This window comes from Tympanuchus pallidicinctus, unplaced genomic scaffold, assembly GCF_026119805.1.
Source record: "Tympanuchus pallidicinctus isolate F22 unplaced genomic scaffold, pur_lepc_1.0 scaffold15, whole genome shotgun sequence".
Taxonomy (NCBI): Eukaryota; Metazoa; Chordata; class Aves; order Galliformes; family Phasianidae; genus Tympanuchus; species Tympanuchus pallidicinctus.
The window spans coordinates 1,450,506-1,470,548 of record NW_026294669.1 but is presented as its reverse complement, the minus strand read 5'-3'; the positions used below and the strand labels follow the sequence as shown (position 1 = coordinate 1,470,548).

At 50.5% G+C, this 20,043-nt stretch overlaps 1 protein-coding gene and 1 long non-coding RNA gene across 7 annotated transcripts in view; both read left to right on the top strand.

Annotated features, from left to right (window-relative positions):
* LOC128076884 (uncharacterized) overlaps nucleotides 1–20,043 on the top strand; it is a 182,699-nt gene that overhangs the window by 29,891 nt on the left and 132,765 nt on the right. The gene's annotated exons all lie outside the window — the stretch shown is intronic.
* The window catches only part of FMNL2 (formin like 2), a 108,044-nt gene continuing 102,768 nt past the window's right edge, over nucleotides 14,768–20,043 (top strand). For all 6 annotated transcript variants that reach the window (XM_052675202.1, XM_052675206.1, XM_052675203.1 and 3 more), the window contains exon 1: nucleotides 14,768–14,941. In XM_052675202.1, the coding sequence (XP_052531162.1) occupies nucleotides 14,825–14,941 (117 nt within the window). In that variant the 5' untranslated portion in view covers nucleotides 14,768–14,824. The remainder of the gene's footprint in view (nucleotides 14,942–20,043) is intronic.

Here is a 20,043-nt window from a genome sequence, read left to right as displayed (position 1 = left end):
GAAGCTGCATTGCGGGGCGGTTTTTTAAACCCCTACTGTCAGAATCTGGCTTTAAAAGATATCTGAGCGCCCAGGCGGCGGTGTGGCAGCGGGTGTCGGAAGGCGGGAGGCACGGCGCTGTGGGGGTGTGGCTGTGAGGAGGCGGCGGTCGCTGAGGGGATGTGGCTACGGAGCGCCGGCTGCAGCCTCGCCAAACGGCGCGAGGCCTTTCCTGTGGCCTGCAGGGCTGCCGAAATCCCCACAGCCACTCAGCGCTGCTCAGAGCTCTTCTAACGGCTGCGATGAGCGACCTGTGGGCGGCCTGTGTGCAGCCGTGGCCGAGCTCCGGAGATTCTGGCTGTGACCTCACACGCAGTCACCGCACCGCACCCAGCACGGGGTTCCTGGCCACGTCTCACGGTGTGAGTCTGAGTCACCGTCTGCTTTGACTCCCGGCTCGTGGAACGGTGGCACGGCCGAGGACGTTTTCATGAAAGATTTCTGTATGATTCAGTGATGCTTTGTGCCCCTTTGTTTCACATACTCACAGAATGGCGTTGGTTGGAAGGGACCTCAAGGATCATAAATCTCCAACCCCCCTGCCGCATGCAGGGTGACCAACCTCCACCTTTAATCCTAGACCAAATTCAAATGTTTCAGATGTTCGTCACCACCGCTTTGGTCTCAGCTGTGAGACAGATGCATAAAGCCTGGCACTTCACGTGTTACGCAGAGGGTTGGAGCTGGATGATCTTTAAGGTCCCATCCAGCCCAAGCTGCTCTATGATGAGAAATAAAGTCCTTGAGTGTAGAATCATAGAATGGCCTGGGTGGAATAGGACCACCTTTTCTGGATGATCATCCAGTTTCAGCCCCCCTGCTATGTGCAGGATCACCAACCAGCAGACCAGGCTGCCCAGAGAAAGGTAGAAGAGATTGTTTTGTATTTATTCATTTCATACTTGTACATCATGTTTTATAAAAAGGCTTTGTGGTAAAGACATCTGCCTTCACAGGCAGAAATTCATAAAATGAGCAATCTCAATAAAACTAATACTTTCAAGGAATTCTGGATTGTATGTGAGAAATGGAGTGTAACTTGAAGAAAACACTGGCATTTATTGAAAAATGAAGACAGTTTGCGTTTCCTGAATATTTCGTCGATCAAAAGCGTTTATTTCAAATCACATAGGGCTAATTATCAAATGCCTTTGGCTTTGCTGGTGGTGAGGCTGCCTTAGCAGCTTAAGGACTCACGGGCTGCGGAGCTTCCGCTCTCCTCTGTGTCTGGCTTGCAGCGGTCTGCAGGTGGCACCGCTTCCCCACTTTGGCGGCCAAGTTGAAGTGGGAATGAGCTCGTCAGATTTTGACGGCAAAATGGGGCGCTTTTCCCTCGGCCCTAAATTTACGAATTAAATTGAAACTTCTAATTTCACTCAGTGAATAAAGCAGAGTAAAAATAGAATTAATTTGTTTAATTGCCTTAAAAAGGAAGGATGAATCAATTTGTACAGAAATACAATAAACACTAATGTTGTCTGGCTGAAATAGAAGAATGTAATGAGTTCTGCACAATGAGTTCTCATTTTTATTAACTTCAGCTCTGTTCTTCTCCACAGTATCGCGTGTGGTGCAATTATTGCAACAGCTTCCCAGGCAAGTAAATGGATATCTTTGTCATTTCTTACCATCCTAGAGTGTTGTTATAGTCACCTTGATACTGCATCGAGTGAATCAGGTCCTAAACATGTGCTCCACTTTTTACCTGGCTGTGGTGAGGCACCATAGAGCTGGCCCACTTCCTAGAAGTGTAGGATGGGGCAGGGCCTCCTGTGCTGAGTCTGAGCCCCCCTGGCTCCAAATACTTGTACAGAAGTGCCTACAGAACTCTTGCTCTAGGTGACACCACAACCAAAGCCGCAGGGTATTTCCCAGTGGTGCTTAATGAACCTGAGTTCCTCAGTAAATAATTAAATCCACAATAATAAGACATGGGAAGAAAAAAATTAGGGCACTGCCAATTATCTTGAGTCCTGCAGGAACAAGCTATTCATTAAGAACTCCTAGGAAGCATTGCTGAGGAGGAGAGAAAAACTACGATTTAAAAAAAAAAAAGTTATTTCTGAACTTGTTTTTCCTGACTCCATACCTGGCAGTTTCTCCCTGCCCCTATGATGTGGATATTTCACCATCACTGGGGCTGTTTGCAAGCTCTGCTTTCTGTGCCCGTTGCAGATCTGTAGGGCTTTGGGGAAGTGGGTGCTGCTCCCTCCAGGTTGCCATATACACATCAAAAGGGCCAACTCTGATCCTTCCACGTCGCTGTTGTAACAACGTGTTGTCATAATATTTAGTTTTGAGCCTCAGTTTTTGTAATGGATGTTTTAAAGGACAATTAATATTATCCAAAATGTTTGCTTTTAGGAAACTTGGGTGGCTCTTTAGGGAGCTTTTTCCTAGTGCTTGAAAGCACAGAAGTGGCTCGCTAGGACTTTGACTTTTGTTTTGCAACTGACTGAGTTCTCTGTTTCCCCAGCTGCCCCCTAGTTCACTGGCCAGTTTTTGTGGTTTACTGAAATATTTTTTCCTCTTTTTATAATGGTTGCTTTCCCTCGGTGCTCTGTGTAGGAGTCATGCAAACAGAGGAGCTGATTAAGCAGAGAAATGCTGAAAATAATTCTACATAAAGCATTTCAAGATGTGCGTGAGGACTCTCTCCTGCTCTGTACTCATTTTGCTATTAGGTGAGGCTTGTGATGAAGGAAGCCAGATAGAAGCACACTCTTGCAAGTGTTAGCAGTCTGTGCTTTTACTGCTTTCTACTCAGCAGATGAGCAGACTTTGTATGCCCTGTGCTCTTGCATGCAAAAAGATGCTGCGTTAAACAAGTATGGAAAAGTCTGGGCATTTTTAATAATAAATTTTACTTTACACACAGCCTGATGCCACTCGATGGAACATACCCTGACCACCTAAACACTTTGATTCATTACTGTTAAGTTTCCTTAGACTTTTGTTATTCAGCTCGAGCAATCAAGTTTCCTCATACAAGCATCTTAGGCACATTTCATGGATGGCTATTGCAGTACACTTGGAAACAAGCTGGTGTAACTGGCATACATACATTTATTTTTCTAAATAGCTAAAGATTTTATTTCCTTGTACTTTTCCTTGTACTTGTTTCACAGTGTTACTTGTCTTTCTTACACCTGCCACCTGGAGAAAGAGGGAGATTTGGCAGCCAGTGTGGATGCATCCTGTTTTTCCCCCCTTCTTTCATGCACAGCACTCACCCAGCATCTCAATGCACCACATCCAAGTGCAGAGAGGCAATTTAAATGGAGGTCATGTGGGGAATTCCATGCGCACCCCATATGGCAATAGATGCTAAACAGTTGCAGGTTGTGTTGACAAATCTTTTTCTCTGGGCACCATATGCCTCCAGCCACGTCCTGCTGCTGAACAAAGGCATGGCCAGCCAGGAATGTGGCTGCGACACATTCCCAATTGTTTCATACTGCCAGCCAAGTTTTGGATCAGATGCTTCCTCTCCCCAGCTACAAAGCTGACTGTGCTTTCACTGCAAGCATTTGGGCTGTGAATGAAAGGCACCTCGTTACCCTGGGCAGCGTGCGCCTAGACAGCATGTAAGCAATTCTTTCTGTAGATCCAGAGACTGGATTTGGGTCTGTCTGCACCTCTGTTAAAGTCTGAATGCATTTGGAGTGCTGGGAGAAGTCCGGTTTTGCTCTGTTCCATGTAGAACACATCCCTAACAAATAACTGCTAAGAATTTATAATAACACATATAAATAACAGCCACAGGGCTGGCTCGTGGTTTTCAGAGCCACAGCAGCAAACAGAGGTCAGTGCTGGACAGCAAGGTTGTGCATTACTCTGAAATGCTCATCCTAACACAAGATCAAATGCCTACACATTCTTACTGTGCCTTGAAGCATGGAGTCAACAAGACAGCATACAACATGCAAATGTACATTTTTAATTATTTCAGAACACAAACACTCCACCCACATGGATGTTTATATGGAGAGAAAACAGCACCAGGACAGGTAGGCACCGTGTCAGAGGTGCACACGAGCGTGTCTGTGTCATGTATGCCTAGCAAGCAGCTGACTTACAATTACAAAGCGTATCTGGTTTGTGCTGTGCGTCTTGTTCCACTCCTTCAACAAAACAAATCAAAACAGAACCATGTCAGAAAGAGATTTGGGGTTCATGAGACAAGGGTTGGGACACATTAGCAAATCTGACAGAATGAACCTCTGCATGTAACTGGTCACACGAGTTAAAACTGCATATGTCAGAACAGGGAAATCCCTCTGCAAGCCCCAGGCCCTTGTACCCTGCTTTTCTTTGCCCATCTTCCATGGGACACCTCAGACAGAGCATAACCTGCCAAAGGGCCTCCCCAGAGCAGTCACCAGATGACAAGGAAGCAAACAAACTTGCATCCAGCAAGACATCTGGGCTCACTCCTCCTGCGCTAAGGAGAAATTCCAGCTTCTAGCTGCACAGCTGCTGCTTCAGTGCTGTGTATTTACCTGAGCTGCTGTTGTCTGTCAGCCTCGGTTTCTGGTGGAGGCAGTGATGTCCTGTCACTGCATGAGACCTGCAAGAGGACCCTGAGAGCAGAGCTCTAGTACCATTGCTGGAATGTTCCTGGATCCCATATCAGGATCAGCTGGGCTACTGCACTGTGTGGTGCACCATTAACATTGCAATTAACACAGCATTGAAGAACACTGCCTGCATTTCCCATAGATACATGTCTTGGAGAAAATGTTTCCTTCAGTTTTCCTGCCTTGCCTTTTTTGTAGTTCGGACCTGCTGTGGTACGACTTAAGGAGATTGTCCCAGTTGTAAGGAGATGTCCTCTGCTGTGCAAACCTGGGCGAGATCTATTTCTGATTGCACGCTCGTTCAACAGGTATGATGAGGTAGGGCCTGCTTGGGCGTCTAGTGGCTAAATTCATGTTTATAAACTGCTCTGAGATCCTCAGATGAAAAAGGGTTTATGAGCACAAATCAGCAAATAAGCATCGCTGGCCACCTGCATTCCCGAGGCAGCAGCCAGCGCTCACACCCCATTAGGATGGGGACCAACAGTGCAATTCTGGTGGTTTGGCCAGCGGTGATTTTCATTTTTATACAGAAAATTCTTCTGGCATTTGTAAAAATAGAAAGAGAAGGCACGGTGCCAAGGGTTGTTTAAGTTATAGAGGGGCTGCTGCTGCTGTGTTGTTTATATCACCAGGAAGGCTTCAGCTCTGGATGCACCCAGGGCAGCTGCAGACCTGATTCTTAGCAATAGCCAATCTGCAAGTCCTGCTGCTCCCTGCAATAGGTCGTGCCTTAAGCACAGAAGCACAAAACATCCCTTTTCTGAGCACCTGTGGGCTGCAGCTTGTCCCATGCCACGCAGGTCACAGGGAGCCCAGCAGTGTGCACACAGGTGGCTGTGCAGTGGCTGTGCTTTAAGAAAATGCCATGAGCCCTCAATTGTCATTGTTGTTATTAGTGCTCCGGTCCCTACAGCCATAGCTGTCGTCGTTAATGCATCACAGAAGTTTGCTGGAAGAACACCACTGTTACAGCAGTGCTTTCTAGGCTAATTAATACCAGTGCTGATGGGTGGAGTGATTTGCATGGCTGATATTTCAGGCAACAAAATCTACTTTGGTTTAGCATTGGGCTTGAGAGATTCATGAAGAAGACCCTGGTGGAATGAAAACAAGACTCCAGGACTGAGTGAGTCACCAGTGCCAAGCCCAGAGCCACGGAGACCGCAGTGCCAGAGGCTGCAGCATCACCGTGCTAAATTACCCCTGTGCTGGGACTTCCCCGTGCTGGGTCATTTTTGTGCTGGCACATCACCAGACTGGGACATTGCCGTGCTGGGTCAACGCTGTGCAGGGACATCGCCATGCTGGATCGTCTCCATGCCAGGCCATTGCTGTGCTGGGTCATTGCTGTGCTGGGTCCCCGTGTTGTAGCAATCCCGTCAACCATTGCTGCTGCTCATTGACTGTGGACAGGAGAAAATGGGCTGGGAAGGCTGGAGGAATGTCCCTGCCTGCCTGCTACATCTGGTACATCTCAGGATAATTTATTTTAACCTCTGGAGAGACAAGGGAAAATATTTGAAGGGGATGGAGACTTGCCAGTATTTCCAGTTCATTATAAGCAAAGAACTGTTGCTTATAGCACTTTTTTGGAGCAGAGAGTAGTCTGGTTTTAAATCCCTTAAGCAACGAGGAATCATATACTAGCCAATGTAAATTCTTTGGTAAAGAATTTACTAATTAAAAAAAGTTTAGTTTTAAAATTCAGTCTAAATTTTCCTCTCATTTCCTCCCTTTACATACACGTTCTGCCTGGCTTCTGCGGGCACGGCCAGATCCCATCTCCCTCTGTCGGGGCTTACCCCAATTTCTCACTGATTCTCAGAGCAGTGGAGCTGGAAGACTGGAGCCTGTGGGAAGTGGGCAGGGCTGGCTGGAATGCAGACTGCCACGAGAGAGGCCAAACTGGCCCAAACTTCTCTAAAAGGGCCCAAAATTCTCTGTGGAGGGGCAAAGGTGAGGCTGAGAGCCAGTAGTGACCCATCAATGGATCCAAAGGGAAGAGCTTGCCTTGGGGGTGGTGGCAGATGTGCCACACTCCACGCCAAAGGCTGCAGAGATGCAGCCCCAGCTGTGTTTTGTTCACAACAAAATGCAAATTAGCTAAAAATCGCTACTTTCCAGCTGCAGGTTTTGCTTGCTCAGTAGCACCTTGTGCAAGACAAGGCACAACCCTGTTAATTGGAGTGCAGGGAAAGGCCATTTCCTCTGCAAAAGGGACAAGGACAGCTAGGCAGGAGTGAGTAAACAGGCAGGGTGACCAGAAAACGGAGTGTGGGGAGCACAGAGACACTGAGCGTGAAGGACTTTGCCTTATGATCATGCTGTGTAAGCTGTTATGTATGAGTGTTAGCACAATTTTAAAGTTTAATTAAATTCCTGCAAGATTTTTGGGTCTTCATAAATTGCCTTTGAGCTTTCTGCCAACTAGGATATACTCTCTGGCTTCAGAATATGAAAGCAAATGTTGTTGTGTTTTGCAAATGTATTTTCTAATGCATGCAACTGCTGACTATGCAAAAGCCTCACAGGTTTCTGTGATTAACAAAATTACAAAAGCACAAAGGGTAGCAGCTCTTCTTGTTTTTGACTATCCTTTGCAAACAGGAGCTGGATCAAAGTGTCCTGTGATTAAGTTCATTAATCACACCCACGCCATGAAAAACCAATGAACCCATTTTTCTCAGAGGAAGGCATGGTTGGAGCTGGCCAGGGTGGATTCTGTTTGGGTTTGGCTGTTTACCTGCCTGCACTTCTCAGAGCAGGACACGGCCTCTGGGAAGCACAGTGGGGCGGACAGACGGACAGCGATGCTGTGAAACCATCCCAGGAGCTGGGACACCCTCTAGGCGTGCGTCTGCTTTGCTCTGGTGTAATGCCTGTGTGCTAAAGCCTTTATGGCCAAATTCTGCTCTTCCACCCCCAAGAGCAGGGGCCACGGTGGGGTCGGGGTCTGTGGCTCATGTGGACTGCGGTGAGTGACAGGAACAGCTCAAAAAAAGTTCAGAAATGCTTCAGCAGTGCTGGGGCTGATGCAGGAATGTGGCTTATAGATTCAGTGAGCAGTAAAGAAGAGTAAAATGGGAAGTTATTTGCTGGCAAATAATAATGATGTCTCACCAGGCTCATCTGAGCTGTAGGATCTGGTCATTTTGGCTGGAAAAGTGATTAGGACCTGAAAGGGCAGGAGCCAACCAGCCAGCCAGCCAGCTTGGTACCTCTGGGAATGGCCAGCAGGGGATGAGCTGAGCAATGTGTTTGTAAAACAGAGAGGTTCCCCTAGTGATCCGCCACCTGGAGTATCCCAGCCCTGCATTCAGACCTTTGTGCTCCGAGGCTGCACCTGCACTGCTTCGTGAGTAACCCTTCTCCTGTTTGCAATCCACCATGGAATCATTGCTGGGAATTAGCCACAGCATCCTGAGCCTGCATGGATCTCACACATCCAGTCCCCAGGTTGGGGACCCCAAGCCAGTGTGGGCTCCATGCCCCTGGCACCCCATATGTCAGTCCCATGTCATGGTGAGCCTTGACGTGACACCATTGCTTTTGTCAGCGCAGAGTTACTGATGGGACAGGGACTGCAGGGCTTGTGTCCTAGTGCAGCATCGAAGGGGTTATAATGATAAGCCACAGCTCCACGTGGAACAAAGCTGGCATTTCAGAGAGACGACAATGGATTGTGTTTTCTGTATTCATTTTAGTCATCCATTTGGCATTGAGGCTGAGGTCACCCACCCAGCCGTGCACTGCAGCATCTCTGTTCTGGCCAGCAAGGAGAAGCAAAACAAAGAGGAGCTGAGTTGGCAGGAATCAGGCAGCAGTCATGGACGGAAAAGTGCTCTGCTTGATGGCTGCGGTAACACTGCTACAGTCCATTCCAGGACACTGCTTAAAACCCTTCCGAGCAAGCATTTTCCCTGACACACATCCTAGCACTTTGCACAGCCACTGGTCACACTCAATTCCCATTTTACATTGCCAACAATAACTGCCAGCTCGGCCTGGTTTTCTGGCTGAATGATATGATTTGCAATGCAAGCACTCCTACACCAGCCAAAAGGGTGCAGCGACTGCTGCCATCTGTATGTGTTTTCTCTAGCAACAGATTCATTTCCTTTGAACCATTAAAAAGGCTGAAGATCTAGCATGCATGCATATGCAGACACGTGTCTTGAAAAAATATGCAATGGGCACACACATCCACTCACCTCTGTTCAGCCCGACTTCTACATTATGCAGAGAAAAGAGCTGATTTGTCACCCCATCCTCTGTTTTGAGAAATGTGCTTTAGTTACCCTGCAGATAGGCAGGCAGCCTGGACTTGGGTCTTGCAGCCTGTCTGCAAGCCCTGACATCCCTGATGCTCCTCCAGATGCATGAGGGCTTGGGATGCAGCTGCCCGGTGCTGTGGTGTTCCTGTGCTGCTGCTGCCCCCACACATGGCTGTGACCATCAGAGATGTGCTGTATTTTGGGTTGCTACTGGGAACTTCACAGGTGGTGCCAGCTATCGACAAACCCTCAGGGCTGGTTTCTTTAAAAAGCTATTAAAGAAGCAGCAAATCCTCCTTACCCTCCCTGTATCCATTCACTCTCATCTGGGTTCAGCTGAAGCACACCAGGCTGCCTTCAGCCCTGTTTCACTGAGGCAGTAAATGATTCAGTGTGAACTTTTGCTATTTCTCCCTCAAAACAGAAGTGGGGACATTTAGAACTGGGGAAGTTGTATGGGAGAATCTGCATTGTTGATCTCGTTCCATTTAGCTTTGGAACCAAAACTTGTGCTGAAGAGCATGGTGGGAATGGCAGTTTGGTGATGACCAAGGCTGGGATACTGGTTTTGCTCCTCATGGTCTTGGGGCAGGGCAGAACCTTGTGGGCTGCAGCTGCACGTGGAAACCTGCATCCCATCCTTAACTGGTGACCGAGTTGGTGGGACCCCAAAAACTGCCAACAGAGCTCACGTTGTGTTCCTTGAGTTGGTGTGGGTACAGGTGTCCTTCATTGGGCAAGCTGGAAGTCCCTACCTTTAAGGAGATGGCCTAGTGGGCATGGCTTGATGGCTGGACTTGACCTTAGAGATCGTTTCCAACCTTAATGATTCTGTGGTTCTACAATTCTAAAGCAAAGGCAAAAGGTGTGCTGCCATGCCACGTTGTCCCAGCAGCCGCTGGGAGCTCAGAGCACAGTGAGATCTTGGCACAAAGAGCTGATGGGACCTGGGAACCCGCTTCAGAACGCAGGCTCCAGTCATGGTGTTTGCAGTGAGAAGCAATCTCAGCGCTCACAGAGCTTCCCCTACTTGTCAAGAGACAAATGTTATCCATCAACCCTGCAAACTGAAATCTATATTCATCTTGTGAGTTCTGAAACTCATATAAGGTCTCTAAACAGCTTCTATCAGCTAAAAAAATTGAATTAATTTTATTCCTATTGCTAACAGTCCTGGGGAGTTCTTTGTAGAGAGCAAAACAATGGAAACTTGTGTGGCACTCGCACCCAAGCGCTGCGTGGAAGCGCCCTGAGCCGCGCTCCCGTCCCGGCACAAGGACGGCTTTGTCCCACGCTGGGGCAGTGGGGCAGCTCTGGGGCCCACGCGCTACCAGGCGCACTGGGAGAGAAGGGAGAGGAGAATATTTTTGCAATTAATGAAAACAATTCACCGAGGCTAAAAGATGTCCCTGCCTTAAAACTGCCTCTGACACTTCTTTGATAGAACGCAGTGTTTGCGGCCGGTTTGAAGCTGACAGATGGGTACACAGACATGCACCTAGCCTGGCCTTTGCCCATGTGCACGCAGAAAGTGCTGTTTTATGTTCAGATATGAGCACTATTAAATATTGACTCATCCCCTCCTATTATTTTCTGCTCCATTATCTCATTTTCACAAGCATTTAAAATTCTTCACCTTTCTGGTCATTCAGAAGTTGCATTTTGTCTGCCTGCCCTCCTGCCCATCAGTAATGGAGAACTCCCAGCCAGGGCACGTTGCACCCCAAACAACCCCATGAGGCTTTTGCTCGCAAGAGGGATTCATTGAGACTGGCACTGAGCTCCTGTGCTCTGCTAGTACAAATCTGTGTTTGGTGCAGATGCTCTGCACTCCATCCCACAGAACAAATGCTCATGCTGTTTTCTGAAGCTGAATTTTCCTTCACACTGTGGGCTGATTGCTCAGACCGGCTGTCCTGGAAAGCAGAAAAATAGGAGATTCGATGAAAGTGCCTGGGCTGGATCTCCACAGCCCACAGTGCTGGGCAGCCCTAGGTGCAGGCACACAGCTGTGGTTTTGCTGAACCAGCGCTGTCTCACCTGCAGAAATCCAGGTCAGTAAACCAGCACTGCACAAATAGATCTTTTTGCCACTACTGCACTTTTTCCACCAAGCTCACATCCGTGTTGAGATTTGCTCTGAAAATTACACTCTGTGAACTCTAGAGAGAGCTCTCCCCGCTGTGTCTCAGATGGCTCTGCTGCCGTACAGCTGTGCGCTGGGTCTGAGCCTGAATATTTCTAAGGAGCAAACCAACAGTTGGAGGAAAGCTACAAAATCACTGTGCCACATCTCCTATGCTGCCTTCTTTGCATCTCCATAATGCATCTCGGTGCTGAGAAAGGGGCACCCAGCTGGCTCCTCCTGGTCTGCACCCTCCATGCTGCTGGCGATGGTCACAGGCTGGGTGGGCACGTGTTTCACAAGATGTGGAATTCAGTGCCTTGAGAGATGGTTCTGAGCACAGACAAGTGCTGTCGATGTCACGGCATGGCTTCTGCAAGCCACTGATCTACTCAAACTAGTGTTGGAACTGAGTCCAAGGACGTCAGCACAGTTGGTTACAGCAGAGCGTAGATGCTGCAAGTAAATCAGATTCAAAGTTAAACAAAGAAAAAGTGGTGGGCTAATGAGATACGAACCTAATAACCAGGACTCATCTGCATCTGTAATCACAAGCTCAGATCTCAGCACAAGATGTAGAAGCTGTGCAAGGAGGAGGTGGATGCTGGCATAGAGGGAGCTGTTAGCAGACAGGCAGACTGAAGCCAGTGTACAAATGCTTCTAGGAGAGATGGCAGTGTGATGAGCAGTACGGCCCTGCAGAGTGACTGCCAACTTTTCAGGTTCTGCGTTGTTTTCAGATTCACATTGAATTAATTTCCAAGCCAAACACACTGTTCTAAGACCTGCAGTACTGTTAAGGCTGACAGGCCTGGCCATGATCTTACAACTTATTTCTACAATCTGTTGAGGCCAGATAAGGCAGGTTTCTGGTAGTGTAGGAAATTGCTGTAGATACAAGGCGTATCAGCAGATATGTCGTCCCGGGTAAAGCATGGCAAACCTCAGCGAAACCTCCTCCAAACAGCCGATATGCACCAAGATAAAGATTATCTGCCAAGTTCCTGATTTCCCTTCATCAGAATATCACCGCAGAAGCTGATTTTCCTCAAGAAGACTATTTTCAGAATGCAGCCTGTTTTGTTTTTTTTTGGCATGCATTTCAGAAGAAGTCCTCTGTAATCTCCCAGGCAAGGTCAGCTGTTATTGTGCTGCCATCAATAATCTCTTCTTAAGCGTACACCGCTCAGCTCAGAGGGGAGTTTATGGCTGCACTACATCTTTATTAGGAATGAACACCACCTTTGCCACTGCTGAGCTGGTTCCTAGCTATTTATTAAAAGCTGACACTGACCCTCCAGCTTCAACAACATTCAATCAAATTGTCCAGAACTCCACAGAAGTGTCAGCCGAGGATCTATCTGGAAATGCTGAGCATTGAAGCTTCACAAAATGACTTCTTTCTTCCCTTCAGAATTTCTCCCATAGATAGATAGACACCGGTTCAGAGAAACGTAAGCAAGACTTGAACCCAAATTTCCAGCTTTGTTGTAACACGGAGATGTTGGTGATAGAGTACTGCTTTGCTGCAGGCTCAGAAGTATTTGTCTCACCGTGCAGCCAAATTCCACATGTGATCATGGCACGGAGCCCTCACCAGGCTGCTGCAGCCATCAGCCCCGGCCCAGACAGTGACATCACCCAGTGAGAGCACCCCGCATGCCTGGGATGGACGCTGTGAACTGTGCACGGTGTAGCTGGTTATTAAATAAATTATTGCAAAAACTCAGGTCCTGGTAATTTTTATCCCAGAATAATTTCTTTAGCTTATGCACGAGCCAGCTAAATAGCCTTCAATTCAGCAATGCTGCCGTGCTAATTTTCACGCTTGCAAACATTGACATCCTACCTACAGACTACAACAAATTGTTCAAAAATCATTTTGTTCTCTTAAAAGGATTCCCTCCCTTTGTGTTCTGTTTATGTTAAGCAGTCAGCATGTATGCATGGTTAAGTTTCATTAAAAATTTTGCAAGTCTGGTTTTGAACTGAATATGCCTTACAGCATGATTTTGAGCTGAAGGACAGCTCTCAGCTTCCAGCCTTAGCATTAGCCAAGGGATCCGGTCTGACCTGCAGTTATCCTCGCCTTCCCCAGGTATGCGTGGCCAGCAGCGGCTCCCGGGCCCCAGTGCCTTCCTTCATCCCAAGGGATGGACAAATGCTGTGAGGATTTTCTCTCTGTTTGGAAAGCAAAGCCTGTTGAGGTCGTGCTCTGCAGTGGCACAATAAGTGCCCATGGCCAGGCTGGCCCCATCACCCCCAACTCGTACCTGCAGGCCTCCAACGCTGGGTGTCCTAATGCTGAACAGACTATTCATCTTTGAAAGAAAGACCTTTGGTGGTTTTTGATAAGCCTGTGTTATTCTTCCTTCGCTATCAACGGCAGTGCTGTATTAGATCCTAAAAGCCATTTTTGGTTTTAAAATGTGGTCTGTTAAGGTTATTGTTAGCATTTTAGGCTTTTAGCAAAGCGGTCTTATGAAATTCTTGTCCATTGGACAGGAGCACTTCCAACCATGCCACTCTCTCCTGCTCCTGAATAATAATGCATCTCCTCTTGCTGTTCTTTCCCCAGGATGAATCTCCATACGGATTGCTGGGATCTCCTACCGGGTGATGCCACAAAGTCTCCTGCAGCAATGGATGGATATGGCTGAGCTCACCTGCTGTGTGAGCACGCTCACTGCTGCCTGCCAGCTAGCCATGCTGCTAAGTCCCCGTGTCACAGGTTCCTGACGTGCACTGAACTTCTCAAACCAGGCTGCAGCAAAACACAGAGCTGCACGCACAGTGGCTGTGTGCCTTTAGTGGTGCTTGTGGTGTTACTTGTAACCTCAAGCTGTGTGCCAAAGTGAGCACGTGCAAACCCGTCCTAATGCTGAAGCGGGAGCACTGCAGGAAGCCTGCCCTCGTGGGGGTGAAGCTCAATGGCAACTGATTCTCTTTGGATGGATGATGGAACACTAAATCAGAGGGATGCAGAGCTGCAGTTAGGGACAGAGTTAGGGCTTTGCTGGAGAGCTACAGCACTGTTGGCACCATGTGAGTGAATGCCATCCTCGTCTGAGTCGCAGAATCACAGAAACACCAAGGTTGGAAAAGACCTACAAGATCATCCAGTCCAACCACCCACCCATCACTGATAGTTCTCACTAAAGAACCACGGGCTCACACGGTGGGGTGCAGAGTGGTGAGCAGCCCAGCTCTGAGCGACGGGGCTTGACTTTGGCCTTCACAGCGCTCGTGTGGGGACAGCGATGGCAGGAAAGGTGGAAAAGTAGGACAGGAGCATCTGAGAGAGCGCCTTCGGTGCGCGGGGAGAAGGGTGACCCGCAGGGTGAGACCGTGCTTCGGCAGCCTCGCGCTCAGCTCTGCGGGATTTATCAGTTTGTAGTGCCGACTTTGAACGCACAAAGCGGAGCCGCCGGGAGGACTCTCGGAGCGCCCTCGGCCATCACGTCGCAGCCCCGACGGGAGGGAACCTCCGAGTTCGCGGCAAGATGGAGGCTGAGCCGCCCGGCCCCGGCCCCCGCCCCGCGCCCCCTCCCTCCCATCCCTCTCTCCCACAGGCCGGCGGCGGGACTACGAGTCCCAGCGCGCCGCGGGCCGGGAGGGCGGAGCGGGCTTTGTGCGGGCCGCGCGGCGGCATGCGGGGGAGCCGCCGCCGAGCCGGAGCCGGAGTCGGAGCGAGCCCGCCCCGGGGGGAGGGCGAGGGCGGCGAGCCATGACGGGCGGCGGCGCGGCGTGCTAGAGGGCGAGCGCGGGGCGCGCAGCAGCGCGGAGGGGCCGCCGCCGCCGCCATGGGGAACGCGGGGAGCGTGGACTCGCAGCAGACGGAGTTCAGGGCGCACGGCGTGCCCCTCAAGCTGCCCATGCCCGAGCCCGGGGAGCTGGAGGAGCGCTTCGCCGTCGTGCTGGTGAGTGCCGGCCCCATTGTCTGCGGGGCGCGGGGCGGGCGGGCCGGCCGGCGGCCTCCGCGGCGGCGCGAGGGGCTGCCGGGCGGCGTGGAAACGGCTGGAAACGGGAAAAGTTGCGGGCGGGGCCGCCCCGAGACGCGCCGCGGCCGCAGGTGGGCTCGGGTCGGCGGGGCGGAGCGGGCAGCGGCCGCGGGGCTTTGTCTGGCGGCGCCCGGAGCCGCGCCGCTCGCGGGGAGCGCTGCCGGGGGGCGGACACCTGCGGGCGGCTCGGGGACTTCGGCTCTCGCCGCCTCTTTCCCTTCACCTGGGGAGCACAAAGGGCCGGGCGGCCGGAACGGCGCTCCTCCGGCCGCTCCCGGGGAAGGGCAGAGCTGCGTCCGGCAGCAGAAGTCGCCGAGTGCGTTCGGGCGCTCGATAGGTAGTGCCGCTGGGTTGCGGCAATGCGTAACTCCTCAGTGGAACTCTTTGGAACGATGCGAAACGCAGAAGCGGGGCTGCGAGGAGCCCGGCTCCCCGGGCTGCGGCCCCCGCCGGCATCCCCGCTCTCCTGAGCGCCCCGGTGGGGACCGCGCGGCCGCGTTCGGGATTATTGCCGGTTAGACCCAATTAGATTATCGTGTCTAAGAAAAGAATAAGCCTATTCAGCCGGGAACCCCCACTGGTGTGCCAAATGGCGAGTGAGATGTTATGATTATTAGTGTGCTGGAAAAAGCCTGATCTCATCGTGCTTCGTCGGGGAGAGCGACGGTGGTTGTGCTGCTGGGATGTGTTGGAGGCTCGGGTCATCCTGCTTACCAAAAGGAGCTGGCTAGGTCTGTGTGTGCAGAGAAAAGCGGTGGTTTTGAGTTGGGACTGAGTGTCTGGCTTGGTTAAATGTGGAGACGTCATTTGGGGAAGGTTTATGGAGGAGCAGACTCCGAGGCTGTGATTAGTTGGTTTTCTCTGCAGCTCAGAGCGCTGTGCCTCTGGTTAAACCCAGCGCTGGGCAAGCTATAGGAAAGCAGAGATAAATGGGAAAGGAATGGCAGTTGGAGGAAACCATAAATGAGTATGTTCTGCAGTGAGAGTGCCGAGTGTGGAGGCAGGAAGGCTGAAGTTTGCAGGACTACATCTCACCTCAACACTGCTTTGGGAAGTCAGCGTGGCACAGCCGTGCCTTGCACACCGCCGACATCCCGAAGGGCTTTGCTGACAGCAGTGATTTTCTTCCTGCTAATGGCACTCCCAAGACCGTGTTTGACGCTAACGGACGTGCAGCTTAGTGATGTTGCAGCTGCGTGCTCCATTTGTGTATAAACAGTGGGGCCATGCAGGAAAGGTTCTTCCCGTGCTGCCTTACCAAAGCACTGGGAAATTTCATGCTTCTGCAAAACCAGCGTGATGATCCGTAGCCCTCAGAACCACACACACACCATTAAAAGGGTGCAGAATGGCAATATTCCTACCGTAAATGCTGTGACCTTAGCCATTATCTTACTTGTTCCACGTGGAGCATGCTGCCCTGACCTTCTGCATCCCTCTGTGGTCTGTGCAGCCAGCAGCTCAGCAGCACAGTGCCTGGACGTGGTCTCTGCTAAGCTCTTAGCAGCCATCTTTCGGAGGAAGGTCTCTTTTGTAGAGTTTGCCCACCTCCGGCACACACGGTCATCTTGTTGCCTCCTTGTTGGCCTCACGCTTTGAGGTCTGAGGTTCACACGTCGCAGGAGGTGATGGAGAAGTGCTCCAGGTTGCTGCTTTTTCAGTAAAGCTTCCAAATCTATTGGTGCTGATGGGCTCCTTCGCATGTAATGGTGCTGTTGGCATTACTGAGGATGGGCTGAGTGTGTGTGCAGCACACGGGTGAGGGATGTCAGTGCCAGCTCTGGCTGCCTTGTGCTTCCTGTCCCTGCAGTGAGCGACATGAGGATTTTCCCTGGGATTGTGTTGCCTGATGAAGTAAACCCACTTCCCTGGATTCCCTGGGGCAATGAGGTTTTACTCTTTTCTGCTTGAGGACCAGGCGTCATCTCCTGCTGTGTTTCAAGAATACAGTGCATATGATGGGACCCACTTAAAAGAAAAACGTGAAGGATAATCTGAGGGAGATCCAGGTTTCTCTCTGTGAGCTGTGTCATTTTTTCCATCCCATCCAACTGACAGGAGTTCTTCCCTTTTGTTAGAACATGAGACAACCCGTTGGTTTCAAGCCTGTGCAAGAGGGTAAGGTCCAGTATGGTGGCACTGTGGTTCCAGCCTTCCTCCAGCGCGTTCCCAGGTCCCAGCGAGGGGTGCAGGACAGTCCAGCAGCACCAGCACCACCTCCTGGTGTCCGTTCTTGGCACCGTCCCTCTTCATCTGTATTGGATTTTTCTGGTTTTCTGCTATGGACATGCGGGCAAGTGTGCATAAATCAGTAATTGTAGTAAGCAGCCCTGATATACTGAATAGGAAGGCGTTGTGCAGTGTGTGCACGTAGACTTGATGGCACCGGTACCTGGGAGAGCTTGGGGGTGCAGGAGCCAGCAGCTCCCCCAGCAGGGTGGTCTGCCTTGAGCCGGTAGCGGCTTCACGTGTTTGCAAATGACACATGGTTCAGAGGAAGCAGCCAGGACAAAGTTGGCAGGGTGAATTGTTGCCTAATGAGCTGTGATTGACATAATTTGACTGCTGGATTACATATCTGCAGTGAGGTTAACAGGAAATATCCTCTTATCCCTACCAAGCGGTGCTCTGCTCTACAAAGGGGGTTTCTGTGCCCGGTGCTGGAGGACAGAGCGATGTGCCTGCAGGGCTGCACGGGGCAGGGGGTTCTGCTCTCCTGCTCCCAGCCCTGCTCCTGGCTGAGGGGATGCTCCTACCTGAGGGCAGCGTGTCAGCTCTGCTGCTGCGAGCTTCTTCCTGCTGGCTCAGGTTCCTTCTGCAGGGAGGTGCGTCTGAGCATCCTTTTCCAATCCAGGCAAGAGTTTCGTAGTGTCTATTGCTAAAGAATTTGAAAGCTCGGTGTGAAAAGACCGTAACGTTTCCCAGCTGCTCTCCATTCTTTTCCCTAATCCTCTATCAGCTATATTATGCATTGTGTTATAGTATAGACAGTTTAGCATCTGCAAACCATTAAGGAGTGTGACATTGTTGCAGGAGATATCTGGGCGCTGGCATTGCTGGGGCGCTGGGTTCTGCGCTGCGGTTCCTCAGCGTGGCAGGGCTCACGTGGCTGTCAGTCACCTGCTCTTGTATCAGGCCAAGTTCGTGCTGGGTTTATATGGGGTTCAGAAAGCGATACTGTGGAGACTGAGGGGTGCTAGGTTAGCCTTAGGAGCAGCGTTGGGAAAAGCAGATTCCTAAAATTTAGCTATTGTAAGGACCTGTTGTGTTTTCATGCTCAGGCCCCACTGGCTGATTTCTGCCTCTTTCCTCAGGGTCTCATTTGAGTGATTTGAGCAGTGACGCTTTTTTTGGAAGAAGCAGGCTAATAAATCACATTTCCTAAAACCAAATATTTCTGATGGCTTACATTCACAGAGTGAACTGTCACTTCATGGTAAAACATCTATCAGGCTGGCGTGTGAGTAAATGACATTTGTGAGTCTTTCTGCCCAGCAGATCTCTGTTTGGGTGGCCGAGACACAAGGGTGGTCAGTGGGTACTCAGCTAACAGCAGGAGATTCGCCTTGCTGAAACTTCAGTGCCTGGAATGTGGAAGACTTCAAAAATGGCTAAAAGGATGCATATGTATGTATTTTCCAGTGTGCTGTACTTCCACATAAAAATAATCGCCTTAATTTGTCAGGCCTCTGTGACAGAGGTATGAACTCATTCTGTCAGACTGTGTGTGTCACTGCCCTGTGACTGCGGTGTGCTGGGGGCAGTGGTGTGCTGGGGGGTCCTGCAGGGTGCCTGGGGTGCTGGGCATGGAAACCTGCCCCCTGGCTCTGTGCAATTAGCTAATGGTGGGGGAGAGCCTCTCCCGATCCTTTTTATGCCATCAAGATGCTTTGTTCGGGTGCTCCTTGCTGTGACAGGTGCCTTGAGCCCAGCCCCAGCTCCATAGAGCAGTGTTCTTCCCAGGCTGCTCAGAAGGTGGGTGAAGGTGTTGTCAGCCAGCAGCTCTGACTGACTGACGTGCAGCAATTCCTGGTTTTCCCATTCCAGTGAAACCGAGCTTTGACATTCGCTTTCTGATCGCTTGTTTGGTTTTTGGAGCGTTACTGAATAGGAGATCTAGTGCCAGCTCTTCACGTTTCTCCCAAATACATTCTTAATCAGGAGCAGTCAGGGTTTCTGCTCGTTTCTCAGCATTGCTCCTTCCAACTCTGTAACAGAAAAGTGAAAATGAATCTGTTCTACCTCTCCTTTTCAGAAATAGGAAATCCCCGTCAGTTCCCAGTTTTGCTTTCCCTCTGCTGCTTTGGAGCGATGCCCTGGGAGCAGGGCTGGCCGTGTCCCGTGGGGCACAGTGGTGTCCTCAGCGTGGCTTCTCTTTAAGCTGCTTTTAAGTCAAGTTGCTGAAGGGCTGCTCCTAAACACCATTCCTAAATAGCAGAAGCTGCACATTTAGAAGCATTTAACAAGTGCTAAGTCCTGTGTTCTGCTTGTCTCTTCCCAAAGAGCGGCCTTCCAGTGGGCTGGGTTCTGCTGGGCTGTGTGCGCTGGAGCTGAGCTCTGCCTGCAGCACGTGCAGGAGCTGCACCCTGACCTTGTACGAAGCGCCGACTGGAGAGCTCTCCACAGCACAATGAAATCAATTATGCAAAACATGCTAATTCAGCAACACTCTCCAGCACCAGTTTATTTTTAAGCATCTGGGCTGTCTCACGCGTTTGAATGAAGCGCATTATGATCAGGCTCCAAATGCTTTCTGATGCGGGAGACCATGAAGAAAATAGCGAGAGCAGGGCTTGCATTTGTCGGTCCCCTCCGGGCTGTGCTGCCAGAGCCGTGTGGTGCCACAGGCAGGGCTGCAGCAGCATTCTGCCTCGTCGCTGTGAGTGCACGTGGCCAAGCAGGCCTGTTGGTGGGCCCGGCACGTGGAGAGGGAGCGTTAGACACTGCTAAGAGAAATGCAGCACCCTGACAGAGGAGTTTTCACTGGTAGCTGCACAGAAAGCCTCAGAACTGAGAGGCAG